At 46.3% G+C, this 16135-nt stretch overlaps 1 protein-coding gene across 4 annotated transcripts; it reads right to left on the minus strand.

The window, feature by feature from the left end:
* Positions 1-499: 499 nt before the first annotated feature.
* SERPINB9 (serpin family B member 9) lies at positions 500-16135 on the minus strand. 4 transcript variants are annotated; one of them, XM_025446110.3, is made up of 7 exons: positions 15977-16135; positions 13818-13995; positions 10362-10499; positions 9889-10006; positions 7598-7740; positions 6194-6349; positions 500-5242 (listed from the first exon to the last, which is right to left on the minus strand). In XM_025446110.3, the coding sequence occupies exons 2-7, from the start codon at positions 13983-13985 to the stop codon at positions 4835-4837; spliced, it is 1131 nt and encodes a 376-aa protein (XP_025301895.1). In that variant the 5' UTR covers positions 13986-13995; positions 15977-16135; the 3' UTR covers positions 500-4834. The 4 variants fall into 4 exon arrangements, with proteins under 4 accessions (XP_025301895.1, XP_035566387.1, XP_025301888.1 ...); XM_035710494.2 differs by lacking the exon at positions 15977-16135 and adding an exon at positions 15399-15420; XM_025446103.3 differs by lacking the exon at positions 15977-16135 and adding an exon at positions 14896-15059.

A 16135-nucleotide genomic window follows, 5' to 3' on the forward strand; every position in this document is an offset into this window, starting at 1 on the left:
AAACTCACAGAGTCTCTGTATCTCTATCCATCTCTGTCCCTGTCTTTTGTGTCCCTCCATGAGGGAACTTAATCTGTACTGTAATGTGGTGTGGAACTACCAAAGTGCCTACTCATCCACACAACCCTAGGGAATCAATGGGCCAAACATGTGAAGTCAGTTCACATGGAAATAAAGTTTTGAAAGATAATTAAAAAAAAAAAAAAAAGATGGACATAAACCTCATTCATGATTGGAGGAAGATATATGTTTGATATTCTTATTAAAAACTCTTACAGGAGCACCTGGGGGGCTCAGTGCTTGAGCATTTGCCTTTGGTTCAGGCTGTGACCCTGGGGTCCCGGGATCAAGTCCCACATTGGGCTCCCCGCAGGAAGCCTGCTTCTCCCTCTGTCTGTGTCTCTGCCTCTCTCTGTATGTCCCTCATGAATAAATAACACCTTCAAAAAATATAAATATAAATAAAGTAGATACTTCCATAAAAGCCAAGAATAAAACATTTTAAAGGTGTTTATGTAGATTTTATTTCCGTTCCAATACCATGTCACTAAGAACTACACATGTGGTTACATCTCAGAGTTCTTCTTCCTTTAAATTATGTGCAGATCACAGGATTAGACTTTCCTAGTTGAAATGTTAAATAATATGAAAACAGAGTAAAAATTGGAAGTATCCCCCCATTCCCCTCCAAACCTTTACCAGAGATAACCTCTGTTAGCAGTGAAGGCTTAGTCTTTAGACCTTTTCCCATAGGCTCCCATACATGAATTTACATGTACACATACAAAGCTTGTTCACATAAGTGTGTGCATCATGCTGTGCACACACAAGCTGTGTTTTTCACTTAATTGGTTTTCATGATCTTTTTCAGGAACTGCTTATAGACCCTTCACAATTTAAAAAAAAGGTTCTGCATAGTATTGTATAATATAAGTGAATTAAATTCTCCTATTGAGGAAAAAGTAAATTCAAACTGAGTTAAATTGCTAAGGCACCCGCTCGGTGTCCCTGAGAAGCGGAGAATTCTTTGGTGTAGAAAAACCCACACGACTCGTGTCAGAAGGGTTGTTTAGTAGTAGGAGACAGAAATAGTGATTCTCTTTAGTATGTATTAAACTTCAATTGTTTGCTTAGATGTAACTCATAACCAGGTGAGGGAAAAAATGCTCTCACAATTATTATAATGACAATAAAATGTAGAAATAATGAGAAAAACAAAACTATGTCTATATGTATCTATATATAGACTGAGATATATTTAAAAAAAGGATTTGGATAAATGGAGACTCCTCACATTTTTTTAAAACAAGACTAACACTGTAAATAGATTAATTTATCCCAAATTTATATGTTTAATGTCACACTAATCCCTCCAAAAAATATCAAAGTTAAAAAATTATTTTGAGGGGATCTTTGGGTGGCTCAGCAGTTGAGCACCCGCCTTCAGCTCAGGGCATGATCCTGGAGTCCCGGGATTGAGTTCTGCATCAGGCTCCCTGCGTGGAGCCTGCTTCTCCCTCTGCCTGTGTCTCTGCCTCTCTCTCTCTCTGCATCTCTCATGAATAAATAAATAAAATCTTTAAAAAAAATTATTTTGAGTATTGCAAAATTATTCTGAAGTTCACCTGGAAGAATGAAGATGAGAAAATCATCATGAACATTGGGGAAAAACAGATTACTTACAAATAACGTTGAGAAATTGGTTGTAAATAAATAAAATTATATTTCTCCTGAATGTCAACAACACAAAAACAAATTTCAGATGGATTGAATAGTTAAGTCAGTTAAAAACATAATAGTTTAGAAGAAAATATAGGTGACCTACTGGCTTGAATGGGAAAGTCTTTCTAAGAATTGAAAGCAGTGTCAAAAATCGCTAAGGAAAAACCTAGATTTGACTGGGGGTGGAATAAACCTGTTCATTAATAAAATATGGTAACAAAATTTATGAAAAGTTTCTCACCAATAGAAGAAATACAATTGGTGTATATCCTTGTTTAACATACCCTGCAGAGATTTTTACAGAAGTAAAACTTAAAAGTTGTTGAAGTATATTTATATATACTTATATATATACTACTATACTATATACATAATTTTTTTAACTCAACATCAGCTATCCAAGACTAAAGACCTACTCTGTACTTTAGTTTCTAACTCCTATATAATATCACAGAGTATGTCTCACATCTTCATTATCTATTCCCATTGAGATGGACACTTAGGTAGCTCCCGACTCATTGCCAACATAAATGAAGTTGCAGTGAACACTCCTGTGGACTTGTGCGATGACATCACTGGGCCACACACCCAGAAAGGAGCCTGCTGGAGCCCAGAGCAGACGCCAATTGAGTTCACTGACAGATTACTTTCTATCTTGGCCATATTGGTTCCTGGTCCCACAAGTGCTCCCAAATTTCCCTACTTCCTGGCTGATGCTGCATAGTATCCAACTTTCTAACTGACACCAATCTGATGGATGTAGGGCAGTATCTCACGGTATTTTATTTGTATTTTTATGATTAATAATTGACTGTCTTATTCTCTTTGGTTTGCAGGGGTTCTTTGTATACCCTAGTGTTAATTCTTTACTGTTTTTTTTTATAGTTTCTTTCAGTCTCATTATGGGTCCTTCATGGAATGGATTTGAGATACTTGTGTCTGTGTGTGTGTGTGTGTGTGTGTGTGTGTGTGTATGCCAACTGTATGATATTTCACCTTATCATTTTTTTTAGATATTTTCATTTTTTTAGATATTGTCTTTCTTTTTTGTTTATTATCAACATCCTTTTTCAGTTCAAAAGCAGTTACAGGTGCTGAGACAACTGATATCCCATATGCAAAAAAAATTAAGTTGGACCCAAACCTCATATCATATACATCAAAATAGATTAACATTCTAAACAGAAGATATAAAATCATAAAAGTCTTAGGAAAAATAGTTGTAAATGTCCATGACTTTGGAGTTGGCAAAGGGTTATTACATATGATACCGTAAGTATGAGTAACAAAAGAAAAAATAGATAAACTGGACTTCACTGAAATTAAAAACCTTTGTGGATCAGAGGGTACTATCAAGAAAGGGGAAATATAACCTAAACAAAGGGAGAGAATATTGCAAACCATATATCTGAGAAGGGTCTAGTATCCAGTATATATAAAGAACTCTTATAACTTGACAACAAAAAGACAACCCTATGAAAAAATGGACAAAGGACTTGAATAGACTTCTCTCCAAAGAAGCTATCCAAACAGCCAGTAAGCACATAAAAAGATGCTCAACACTATTAGTCATCAAGAAAATGCAAGTAAAATGCACAATGAGATTTCACTTCCACCACCAGAGTGGCCATGATTTTTAAAACTGTTCCCACAAGTTTCTCAAGGGTGGGAAATAACAAGTGTTGATAAGGATGTGAAGAAACTGGAACCCTGGTATAACAGCGATCCAAACAAATACACAAATATGCACATGTGTAGGAGGATGACTCACAAATAACCAAAAGATGGAAACAAATCAAATGTCCATCAATGAATGAGTAGACAAACAAGTCGTGCTGCAGCTCTATGGTAGACTATTATTCAGTCATAAAAAGAGATGAAGTACATACAACAACGTGAATGAACCTCGCACACGCCATGCTAAGTAAAAGCCAGAAACAAAAGCAATCCATTTATATGAAATATCCAGAATAAGTAAGTCCATAGAGGTAGAAAGCAGATTGGCAGTTGTCTGGGGTCGAAGGGGGTGAGAGGACGAGGAGTGACTGCACAGGTTTTCCTCTGGGGTGAGGAACATTTTTTGGAACTAGATAGAGGTGGTGGTTGCACAACATTTTCAATGTCCTAAAGGCCACCGCACTGTTTGCTTAAAAATGGTTAATTTTACGCTATGTGAATTTCACCTCAATAACAAATCCTTTAAGAAGGCCCCAATAATGTCACTGATATCTAATCACTTTTTAAAAAAATTACAGAGCTCAGCTGTGATCAAATTACATATCGCTGCATTGTAAGTAGCACATAGACTGCAAAATACACTTCCCAAGCCCTGAGGAATTTAAGGTCTAGTTGGAGAACACGGTGATTAATAAAGCAAACGCCATAAGAGAAATGCCCTCCCTCCATGGGTTCAAAGATGCACATCTGCTTACACAGAAAAGGAAACTATTCTCGGAGAAGATGACATCGGAAATGAGCTTTAAGAGTTGAACGAAATTTTTGTGAGAGTTGGAGGTGGAGAGATACAAGAACGTGAAGAAAGGTATGATCCCTACAAGGGGATCACGTGATAAGTTTAAGGACATAACCTTGTCCCACCTGGCTGTCCTAAAAGCTACATGATTCTGGCAAGATTATTTAAGACCAGATGTCCAAAGGCCGTGACTCCACCCCGTCGTCTCCAATGCCCCAGGCCCTGTTTGCCACCTAGCTGGTGATGCATGAATATTAAACAAAGATAAAATAAAAATGTACATTAAGGAAACTTTCTACAAAGCCCATGCACCAGCGCACGGAGAACAGTAGCCCGAGCTCGCAGCGCTTGTCACCAGGGAAACAGGCTAAGGCAAGTATGCAGCAGGATTTGAGGACCGAGGCGGGACTCAGTGTCACAGGTAAATTACCTACGGAGGGAGGGGGACCCAGTCTGGGGAAGCTCTGCGTCCCATCCGACAGGATGAGGACTGGGCTCTGAACACCCCAAGGAATCACTAAGGTCTCTCGTCCCCTGCCCTACACTGGGTAGGGCCAATGAGGGGCCAGGACAGGGCCAGCTGAGTGTGGACAGGCGCGGGGCAGGACAGGGGTCATGGGGAGACGGAGGGGCTCGCCCTTACGGGGAGGAAAACCTGCCGCAGAACAGAATACTGCCGGCTGCGTTGTGCCTAATGAGGAACAGGAAGGGGTGGTCGGCGCAGAACCTGGGCCCCGACTCGGAGCAGCACTCGGCCACCACCAGGGCCGCGCTGGCCGCCGCCGCCGCCGTGCCCTCCTCGTCCACCTCGAGCACACTCCTGTGCACAAACCTGGACAGACACACATCTCCGCGGGCCGACATCGCCGAGAAGTCGGCCTTGTCCCCCTGAAAGGCATCGGCCATCCCCAAAGGCCCAAGCACCGCGGCCAGGTCGTACTCCTCCCCCAGCTGCAGTCTGGGCAGGAAGACCTCCACGTCGGTGCTCCGCATGCACGCTGGCCCGGTCCACGCGCGGAATCGCTCCCAAGTCAGATGGCTCTCCACCTGGAAGGACCCCAATTACACTTTAAATCTCACTGGCTCAGTACAGGTTGACACTTCCCTTCCCCCCCCACCTGTGGGCGCGGGCCTAGCAGGGAGCACCCCGGTGGCCCTTCCCCGTCTTACCCAGCGGCCGCAGGGTCACCGCTTTATCCCGACAACCGTCAAGGCCTACCTGACTCTGCTTTCCCTTCGTTTTCTTTTTCTTTCTTTTCTCTCTTTCTCTCTCTCCTTTCTCTCTTTCTCTCTCTCCTTTCTTTCTTTCTCTCTTTCTTTCTTTCCTTTTGCCCCCTGCTCAGCGGGGAGTCTGCTTCTCCCTCTCCTTCTGTCCCTCAAGCGCACACTGCTCTCTCTCTCTCTAATAAATCTTTAAAAAATAGATAAATAAAATATAATGCTAACAATGATCATGATAGTAATAATGGAACGCATTTATTCAGGGCTTATTATGTCCTAATGCGCTAAGTTTGTTACCTGAACCACCCTCATTTCAATCTCATAACCCTCAAGCAGAGGTTGTCCACTTGAGAGGTTGTCTTTAATAAAATTAAATATTTAATGTATTTATTCATGAGAGAGACAGAGAGAGAGAGAGAGGCAGAGACCCAGGCAGAGGGGAAGCAGGCTCCCCGCAAGGAGCCTGATGCGGGACTCGACCCCAGGACCCCAGGGTCACACCCTGAGCCCAAGGCAGATGCTCAACCAGTGAGCCCCCCAGGAGTCCCACCATCCCCATTTTCGAGGCCCAAAAACGGAGTTAAGGAATTTGGCAAGATCACGTGGATAACAATGGGAGGAGTGGGTCCTGGCGGGCCGCTGGGTTCCAGAGGCCAGCGCCTGAACGCTGTGCCCGCTGCCTGGCTGCGCACACCATGGACGTGGAAGGTAACACACGCTGACCGCGGCGCTTGAGGCCTAGCAGGAAGGACGCAGAGGGCATCCCTGGACCCTCACCGAGCTGAGCTCCACGTGGTCGTCCGGGAGCAGAATGAGCATGCTCAGCTCGTCGCCCACATAGGGCAGCTCCAGGACCTGCGTCTGCAGCTCTTCGATGTAGGCGAGCTTAAACGTGGCTTCCTGGTACATCATCTGCACTGGCCTTTGCTCCTTCTGATGGGAATTAAACAGGTGAGCACAGAATTAAAAACAGACTCTTGAAAGCGGCAATAAAAATTTCCAAAACAGCTATAATTGGCTCCAGGAGTGTTTTCAGCCCCCCTGATGGAAGCAATATTCGTGTGCTAGCTCTGACTCTTTCCTGTCACCACCACAAGGCCCGTAGTGCAAGCAAATACGGTGCCAGCCTAGGAAAGGACACGTTTTATTCAGCGAAATAAACGCGACACTGCATTTTTCGCAGGAGGCAAATCCAATTTCCTCATGTAAAATCTGCAATACATCTAAGGAAACAATATAATCAAATGAACTGAAACAGAAAACTATTTGTATTCAAGTGGAAAACGTGTTAATGATAAAGAAAAAGAAACTGAAGAGTTTCGCAGCAGTGTGACCCGTAGTGTATGCAGACGGCCCCTCAGAAAGCAGAGGGAATTACATGTCTCTTCACATATTTAAATCCACTTGTTCCAATTCTGATACTCGAATCCAATGCAATATGTATTTTTTTAAAGTACAGAAGAGGTAATATGCACGCAGAAGTTCATTGGACTACTCATTAAATTTTTAAAAACTGATATGGATCAGCTATTATAAAAATTAGATGCTAGAAAGGTCCTCCCCCAACACACCTTTATAACTAAAGGGCTGATTATATGAAGTACACCTTATGCCCCCCCCAAAAGGATTTACCTGTAAAGTGTAAGTTTCCTAATTTCATGAATTTTTTTTTTCCACAAGCTGGGAGATTCCACAAGCTATTTTAATGCCTAACATCTTTGTCAGTTTTAATATTACAAACATATAAATACTAGATCAATAATGATTAACAATAATCCAAGTCTATACTTATTTTAATTTTTAAAATATCTGATTAAAATGATATTGACTCCTTCTATATGCTCCCCAACACATACAACATATCACACTTCCTGAACACTTGTTTTTTGCTTTCTGTTAAGCTTACTGGACTTAGAAAAAAAGTCTTAAGTTTCCTGAATTAGGTGGCAGCAATGAATGTAGGAGAAATTATCAGAGGCCATAGGAGCAGTAATAAAATGCAAAAAAAAAAATCATAGCAAATAATTTTTATTTCTCAGTTCTCTTCTACTTTAAAATTCCATTCACAAAGGTGTTAAGTTTCAGAATTATTTTTAGCCAATCATTTATGTTTTTACAAAGTTAACTATTTCCATTCACTTTCTTCATGAAACTAGGAGGATTTCTGAAAGCTTCTCTCACCTGGTTTATTCTAAAAGGCATTTCCCTTGTGTACCTTTTGTCGAACTGTTCATTCCACCTTCCTTTGAAGTAGATGGCATTGACAAGAACCAGCCTGGTCTTTGCATCAATTGAGCCACCTGGCAACAGCTCTTGAATTTTACCTTCCAGGAAAAGTAGAGAATATATTCAGGTTTTTTTTCTTTTCACAGAAGTGTGATGAATAAATTGTGGTAAGGCTTACTGGCAGATGCTTGTTTTTTTTGTTTTGTTTTTTTTTTTTTTTGGTTTTTTTTTTTGTTTTGTAGATTCTTGGTTATTAATCAAGAACCAAATATTCATTTCTTTTTGAAATGAGCTGAGTTCGGACTGTTATGTGCAGAAATAAAAAAACAACACATACAAGTGGTATTTCACAGCCAGGTCACCAATGCTGTGGGGACAGTCACAGAGTTGATAACAGCACAAGATTTATAAATCACTCAAAGAAAAACACTATACTAGGTCAGACATGAAGGTAAGCAGGATATGAGAGATGGGCTGGGAGGGACTTCTGTTAATCTCAAGTGGTAAAATGGAGTGTGTAGTTAATGCACGGACGTCACAACCAGCGCTAACAGCTGTGTCCGCATCGGAGGCAGCCAGGATGAATGGCTCAAAGGGGAAATAGCTGAGGCTGGGCAGCCTGGGTGCTCTGAGGAGCTTCTGGAAGGATCTGGAAGAGATTTCACTATTTGATTCTCTAAACAAAACACCAGGACACCTGGGTTGCTCAGTGGTTGGGCGTCTACCTTCAGCCCAGGTCGTGAATTTGGAGTCCTGGGATCGAGTCCACATCGACCTCCCTGCATGGAGCCTGCTTCTCCCTCTGCCTGTGTCTCTGCCTCTCTCTCTCTCTCTCTGTCTCTCATGAATTAATAAATAAAATCTTTAAAAATAAATAAATAAAATAAACAAAACACCAGACATTCCTGGGAAAGGTAAAGTGGGCCAGTGAAAGACACCCCCTTCTTCCCTGGATATCATGATGTATTTTTCCAACCAACCAAGAGCAGCCCTACTGAGTCGCTGCCCCCAGATGCCCTAAGGGGCAAATATTCCAAGAAATGGTAGCAACCACTGCTGGCTCTGTAAGGACAGACAACCTCTCGTTCTCTGTGGCCCGACTTAGTCACAGTGCTCCTCGAGGTGCTATGCTTAGCAGTTAGCGCGGAGGGTCCTGCGTGGCTCCAACATCAGCGGGCACGCGGCCCACGATCAGAACCCTCCACTCTGGGGATCCCTGGGTGGCGCAGCGGTTTGGCGCCTGCCTTTGGCCCAGGGTGCGATCCTGGAGACCCGGGATCGAGTCCCACGTCGGGCTCCGGTGCATGGAGCCTGCTTCTCCCTCTGCCTGTGTCTCTGCCTCTCTCTCTCTCTCTCTCTGTGTGACTATCATAAATAAATAAAAATTAAAAAAATTTAAAAAGAACCCTCCACTCTGTAAAAGAGAAACGAATCAGGCTCAAGGCCAAACAGAGCGTGATTTCAGTCCGTCGAGCTGCCCGGGCCTGAGGCAGCGTCTGCGGCCTCTCCAATCTGGGCTCAGCAAAGCTCACGGGGGAGTGTGAGCAGCCCTGAAAGCAGAACAAGGCAGTTTCGTGGGCAGCCTGGGGAGGTGGGGGGTAAGGAAGGCCGCAGAGAATTTCCAGAGAGGAAGCCCAGGCGCCTGTCTCACAGCAGAACCAGAGCGAGCCACCTCCCAGGGGCCCTGCGAAGGGCACGGGCCACGTGAAGCTACGCTTCAGTCAGTGCAAGCTATTAAGCTGGAAATCTGGCCTATTGGTTTCTTTCTTTCTTTTTTAGGAGATTTTATTTATTTATTCCTGAGAGACACAGAGAGAGGCAGAGACACAGGCAGAGGGAGAAGCAGGCTCCATGCAGGGAGTCCCATGTGGGACTCGATCCCAGGACTCCGGGGTCACAGCCTGAGCCCAAGGCAGATGCTCCACCACTGAGCCTCCCAGGTGCCCCTGGCCTATCAGTTTCTTTGGACATTTGTATCAGTCCTTCTGGTCCCAGGGGAGCGGATAAACTCTTTGGTGTCTGCTGTTGCACACCTGAGCATCTGCCCAGAACCCCTGTGAGGCCATTAAGGTGCAAATAAGGCAAGAGGCCCAACCTGTCAGCGCCCAGACCAAGTGAAACACTAGTGAAATCTGAAGTCGGAGCAGCAGGAAAAGCAAGGGGAGGAGAACCAGGGGAAGGAGGGGAAAGCCGAGGGTGCGGGGAGGGTCGGGGGGGAGGGGGAGGTAACTGCAAGCAATTCTGACCTTCAGTCTTCTCTGAGACCCAAGCGTTGATGTGCTTCCTGGACGGCTCTGCCGCTTTGGCAAAGGGAAGCTGTTCCAACTCAGCACTGTAGAACCGAACACAGGATTCCTTAAAGGTCTTTGGAAAGAAAAGTGCAATGCGGCTATATTCCGAGATAAAGTCTAGTTTCCCCCCCAAATCGGGATATTACATACATTTTATTAAAATGAGTCTACATCTCTTGAAACTGATCGAATCTTAGTCCACTAGGCACTGTAACAGCAGAGTTTATAAAGAGGGAAGTACTAAGCCATGAATAACCAGAAATGGATAAATGAATTTTAGAAGTAGTCAAATTCTTAAAAATTCAAGGCACGGTTATAGAAATAGGATTTTAAAAAACATGTTTACCATAATTTTCAGTTCTTTGGGATCTTCCTTTCAGACTCTATACTTTGATTACAACTTTTATTGTCCTGCTGACTCAACTTACCGGGAGGAATTCACAAGTCTTTTCTCCAAAGAGCCTGTTGGCTGTTCGGAGCAAGTACTGGGTGCCAGGTTTGTTCACTTCCGCGAGAAGCGACTGGAAACTCTGATGAATGTCTTTCTCTGTGCTTAATGAAAGCACCTGTTGAGAAAACATAATTTTGAAATTTATGAAGATTGTTCTTTGGGAGGCACCTGGGTGGCTCAGTCAGTTGAGCATCTGACGCTTCATTTCAGCTCAGGTCATGATCTTGGTTGGGGTCATGAGAGCAAGCCCTGCGTTGGGCTCTGCGCTCAGTGCAGAGTCTGCTTGACATTCTTTCTCCATCTCCCTCTGTCCTTCCCCCATCTCTGCCAGTTGCTCAAGCACTCTCTCTCTCTCAAAAAAAAAAACAAAAACAAAAAAAAAAAGAATGTCTCAAAAAATCTGTAAGCAAAATTCTTTCCCAAATACTCCACAAAATTTTCCTTTAAAGGGCATTGTTTTCTCTTTTTTCAAAAGGAACATTACTTTCAATTTAATTGCAGATTTAATACCTACTAGGGCAACAGGATGTGGGGGTGGGGAGAAGATATAGAAAGAAAAGGGGGGAGGCAGAGAACAGAAAACAAGGGAGTAAGACACAATGAATGAAAGGCCTAAATGTGAGACAGGAATCCATCAGAATCCTAGAGGAGAACACAGGCAGCAACCTCTGTGACCTTGGCCGCAGCAACTTCTTGCTAGATATGGCCCTGAAGGCAAGGGAAACAAAAGCAAAAATGAACTACTGGGACTTCATCAGGATAAAAAGTTCTGCACAGCAAAGGAAACAGTCAACAAAACTAAAAAGCAACCTAGAGAATGGGAGGAAATATTTGCACATGATGTATCAGATAAAGGACTAGTGGCCAAAACCTACAAAGAACTTATCAAACTCAACACTCAAAAAACAAACAAAAATCCAGTCAAGAACTGGGCAGAAGACATGAAACAGGCATTTCTCCAAAGAAGACCTACACATGATCCAGACACATGAAAAAATGCTCAGCATCACTCGGCATCAGAGAAATACAGCAAGTGCTTGCTTCGGCAGCACATTTACTAAAAAGAGAAATACAGCAAAACCACAGTGAGATACACAGTGAGGATGGTTAAAATGAACAAGACAGGAAATGACAGATGTTGGCGAGAATGTGCAGAAGGGAAACCCTCTTGCACCGATGGTGGGAACGCAGGCTGGCGCAGCCACTCTGGAAAACAGTGCGGAGGTTCCTCAAGACGTTGAAAATAGAGTTACCTTATGATCCAGCAATTGCACCACTAGGTATCTATCCGAAGGATACAAACAGCAATTTGAAGGGGCACCTGCGCCCCAATGTTCACAGCAGCAATGTCCATAACAGTGAAAATATGGAAGGAGCCCAGGTGTCCTTCGACAGATGAATGGATAAAGAAGAGGTGTTCTATATAGACAATGGACTCAGCCATCAGAAGGGATGAACTCTTCCCATTTGCAGTGGTGTGGACGGAACTAGAGGGTATTAGGCTAAGTGAAATAAGGCAGTCAGAGAAAGAAAAATACCATATGATTTCACTCATATGTGGAATTTAAGAAACAAAAGAGGTGAATATAGGGGAAGGAAAGGGAAAATAAAATAAGGTTAAAACAGAGAGGGAGACAAACAACAAGGGACTCTGATCTACAAGGACACAACACACTGAGGGTCGCTGGAGGAGGGCGGGTCGGGGGAGGGGGTAACTGGGTGATGGGCATTATAGGAAGCCACGGGATGTAATGAGCACTGGGTGTTGTATGCATGTGACACTAAATTTTACCCCTGAAACTAATAATCTACTTTATGTTAACTAAATTGAATTTAAGTTAAACATTTTTTAATTTAAAAAGAGCAGGGGAGTAAGAGTTGGCTTTTCTACCTAAATAGATCTCTATTGTTTCAAGGCAGGTAATAGAAAGGGGCACCTGGGTGGTGCAGTCCACTAAGTATCCAACTATCGGTTTTGGCTCAGGTCATGATCTCAAGGTTGTGGGATCAAGCCCCTTGTCAGGCTCCATGCTTCAGGGAGTCTGCTTGGGACTCTCCCTCTCCCTCTCTGTCTGCCCCTCTCTTTCTCAAATGAATAAGTAAATCTTAAAAAAAAAAAAAAAAAAGGTAAGTAGTGACAAGGATAAGAGGGGCTCAGAAAAGGGGCTTTTATAAAATTTTGCATCCCAAGGAAAACATAAGTATGAACTATATCCTATATAGAGGGAAACTCGCATCTAAGATTCACAAGGAAAAAAACCCAACAGCACAAGGAAAAAAACCCAAAAGCACATACAATTAAAAGCATGAAAGGTTCATGGGGAGATGGGAAGAAATACAGTCAGTGGGGGAAACCTCACTTTCCGTCCCCACCAGTGCACACAGAATCTGAAAGCTAGTTCCGTGAGAGAAGGTCCCTTAGTGCTCTAAGCAACGTGCACTTAGCATAGCCAGTGCCATTGCCGTCCAGCCGAGCCCAGGAGGATCAGGAATTTCAATGTCTCTGAACACAAAGTAACTGATCTTGAGGCTCTCAAAAAAAGCCCCCAGAAGGGTTCATCAGCTAGCTTAAAGCATAGAAAGTTCGGTAGGCTAAAGAAGCCCCCCTCAAAAAAAAAAAAAAAGAAGACCCCCTCTACACCTAAACCTTCAATCCCTCCTACCGCAAGCTGAAAAAATGAAAAAAAAAAAAAAAATCACCCCAGATAAAGTTCTCAAGGGAAAAAAAAGTCCTATCAAAACCAAGAGCCACACTGATCCACACGTCGTCGACAGTGAAGGTATCTACAGGGGCAGGAGAAAATAAGCTTTCAGGTTTTATCTCGGGCACATGTCCCTCTGCTCGCTCCATCCCTTCAGGACAGGGATCGACTTTTTATCATTTTCCGATGTTTGCCGAACGTCTGTTAAGCAGACTAGGCCACATGATATAGTGTGTATGTGTAACAAAGACATGTGGTTTTTTATCCACTTGTGCGTATTTTTGTCCATCCCCTTACTGAGCTAGGAAGGCATGTTGGCATATTAATGGCTTGAAATAGATCTTAACCTACCTGTCTGCCAAAGAATAGTCATAGCCATGCAGTCTTTTACTCCAAAAATGAGAGCTCTTAGCCGCTTAGATTTCAAAGAATTTCAGTACTGATTTCTAAACAGAGATAAAGCGCTAGGACAAGATTTTGATGGTCTCATCCAGGTTATTAATTAGGGAACTTCCCCCCAAAAAGCATCTCAGTGGAGGAGACTCCCGGCCCTGCCCTTTCTGTCTTGGTCTCTAGCAGCGCCACCGGCACACGGAGGCACAGATGTGTGCACACACCTGGCACCCCCCCATCCTGCCTTATGGGAGCTCTGGAGTCAGAGGTATGAAGCTGGGCCATAGAACATAACCCCCCAAAGGCCTTCTCTTCCCCTGGGCGACAAGCAGGTTTACCTGGGCCACCTGGGCAGCGGTGTTTCCTTTTGCCCCCAGGTAGACCATGGCCAGGGCAGAGGAGATGATCACAGGAGAGTAAAACACGTTGCGTGAAGGGTCATCTTGACACAGCATCTTTAAAAGGCGGATGGCGAAGGTGCCATTTGCTTCAGAAAGAGCCTCCATGATGCAGGGTCTGGAACCAGAGCAGAGAGAGAAAGGCTGCTTCAACCCACCCCCGAAAGCTACTGCCTTACTACGTGGCAATGCGGGAATTGTACATTTTTAAAATTTTTATTTATTTTTAGATTTCATTGATTTATTCATGAGAGACACAGAGAGAGGCAGAGACACAGGCAGAGGGAGAAGCAGGCTCCACGCAGGGAGCCCAATACGGGACTCCACCCCTGGGCCTCCAGGATCACGCACTAGGCCCCTAGGCTGAAGGCAGGTGCTAAACCACTGAGCCACCAGGGGATCCCTGCATTTTTTTTTTTTTTTTTAGATAATAAAGCTCATAAGTATTTTCAGTTGGAGGAAAATCCATTTCCTGTGGCTCTCCATCCAAAAAACAAGTCCCAATTTTAATGTAATTAGCCACGTGTGGTGCTGGCAGCAGATCAAACCAGCCCGGGAGCCTTGGGAAAGTGAAGAGCACTCAGCGTCCGGAGATCAGGGGAGTCCAATCCTCTGTCACAAGGACCAGCTCTTCGGGTCTGTGGAGGGGTACAGGGTCAGGGCAAAGGAAACTTCTGAGAGTTTCACCTCTGCAGCAGACTACAGTCTCCCTATCCATCTGCTAATTCTTGAGAAATGTTTGAGATGCTGGTGAAAGAGAGGCTACAGCTGGGTATGAAATTGGCTGCGAGGCAAGGACCTTGCACCTACAGTGACTGGTCACCGGCCAAGGGACAGCCAGTGCGCTCTCTCGCTGAGCAGGCCTCGGCACCTGGAGGCCAACTCAAAGCACCCACCGCCGCCCCTAGGGCCTAGGGGCCAAGTGACCCTCAGACATTGGAAATGAGGGTGAGGCGACTGTGTGTTTTTGGTTTACGATCTTTGTGCTGAGTCAGAAACACTGATTTGAGAGTTTTACCCATTAGTCCCAGCAGAAGCCGCTGGCGCGGACTGTGCCTGAGAGGGCAAGGACCCGGCCCTTGGGACACCTGAGTGGAGAGGCCAGGGGGAGCAGAGAAGAGCCCAGAAGGAGGTGAACCGTCCAGAATGGGGAGGCCAGTAGCTCTGAAGCTCCAGAAGCATAAAGGTGAGTGGGCAGGTGTGCCGGCCACAGGTGAAGCCGGCGGCCTCATCCTACCACCCCCGCAGCCCACATTTGGCCAGGGAATTAGCTAAGCTTGGAAAGGGAGGGCCCCTTTCCTGGGGCCCCTCCACCCTGGGGCCTCCCTGACTCCCGGCCGCAGCTCCTCCTCCCCTCGCGCCCATCAGCACCCATCACCGAGGGTTCCCTTCTGCTGCCTCCTAGCCCTTGAACCAGCCTGCTCCTCTTGAGCCTGCATCCTCTGCTCCCTCTAGGAGCTTCCAGCTGTCCACCCCCCCTCCCGCCCCCCCAGCGCTCTGCCCTCTGACGGGGGAGCCGACCTTTCGGCCTTCCTCTTCAACCTGCCTGGGCCTGGGGATAAGCTCCTCCACCTGTCGGCCTCCCTTGCTGCAGCCTCCGCCTCCAGCCCCCTGACCACCTTTGCGTCCCTCCAAGTCACCCCCGCGCCCCTGGAAACAGTTTCTCCAACTCCAGGCCCCCCTCCACCCCGGCCGGTCTCCCCGCGCCCGCGCCCCAGCGCCCCCAGCAGCCCCCCTGCAATCCCCGCCTTGCCCGGGGATGCTCCGGCGGCCCGGGAGGCCTGCGAGGGCGCCGCGGGCACGGGAGGGGCTGCAGCCGCGGCGCGGAGGGGGGCGGAGGGCACGACCGCGGGGTCGAGAGCTGCAGCCGCGCTCCGGGGACCTTAGCGGGAAGGGGACGGGCGGGGACGGCGTCCCGCGGGGACCCCAGGGGAGGGGGGAGGGGGCGGGGGGCCTCGCCGGGGACCGGACCCGGGCGCCCTGGGGCCCTGCGGAGCACCGAGCTGTGTTTCGGGCCACGGGGAGAGGCGATCCCGCCCGCCCCAGGCTCCACGCCCGAGCGCCCGCCACCGCCCCCCGCCGCGGCCCGGAGCCCTCACCTGCCACCTCCGCCGCGCGCCGCTCTGCCCGCAGCCACGCTCCGCCGCCCCGGGCCGGAGACCACCTCTAAGCCTCCCGCCCCCGGGGGCGGCGCCTCGGGGCAGGCGGGGGTCCCCCGCGCGGGTCAGGGCCCGGTGGGACGCCCCGCCCCCTCCCGC

Source organism: Canis lupus, chromosome 35 (assembly GCF_003254725.2).
Source record: "Canis lupus dingo isolate Sandy chromosome 35, ASM325472v2, whole genome shotgun sequence".
Classification (NCBI taxonomy): Eukaryota; Metazoa; Chordata; class Mammalia; order Carnivora; family Canidae; genus Canis; species Canis lupus.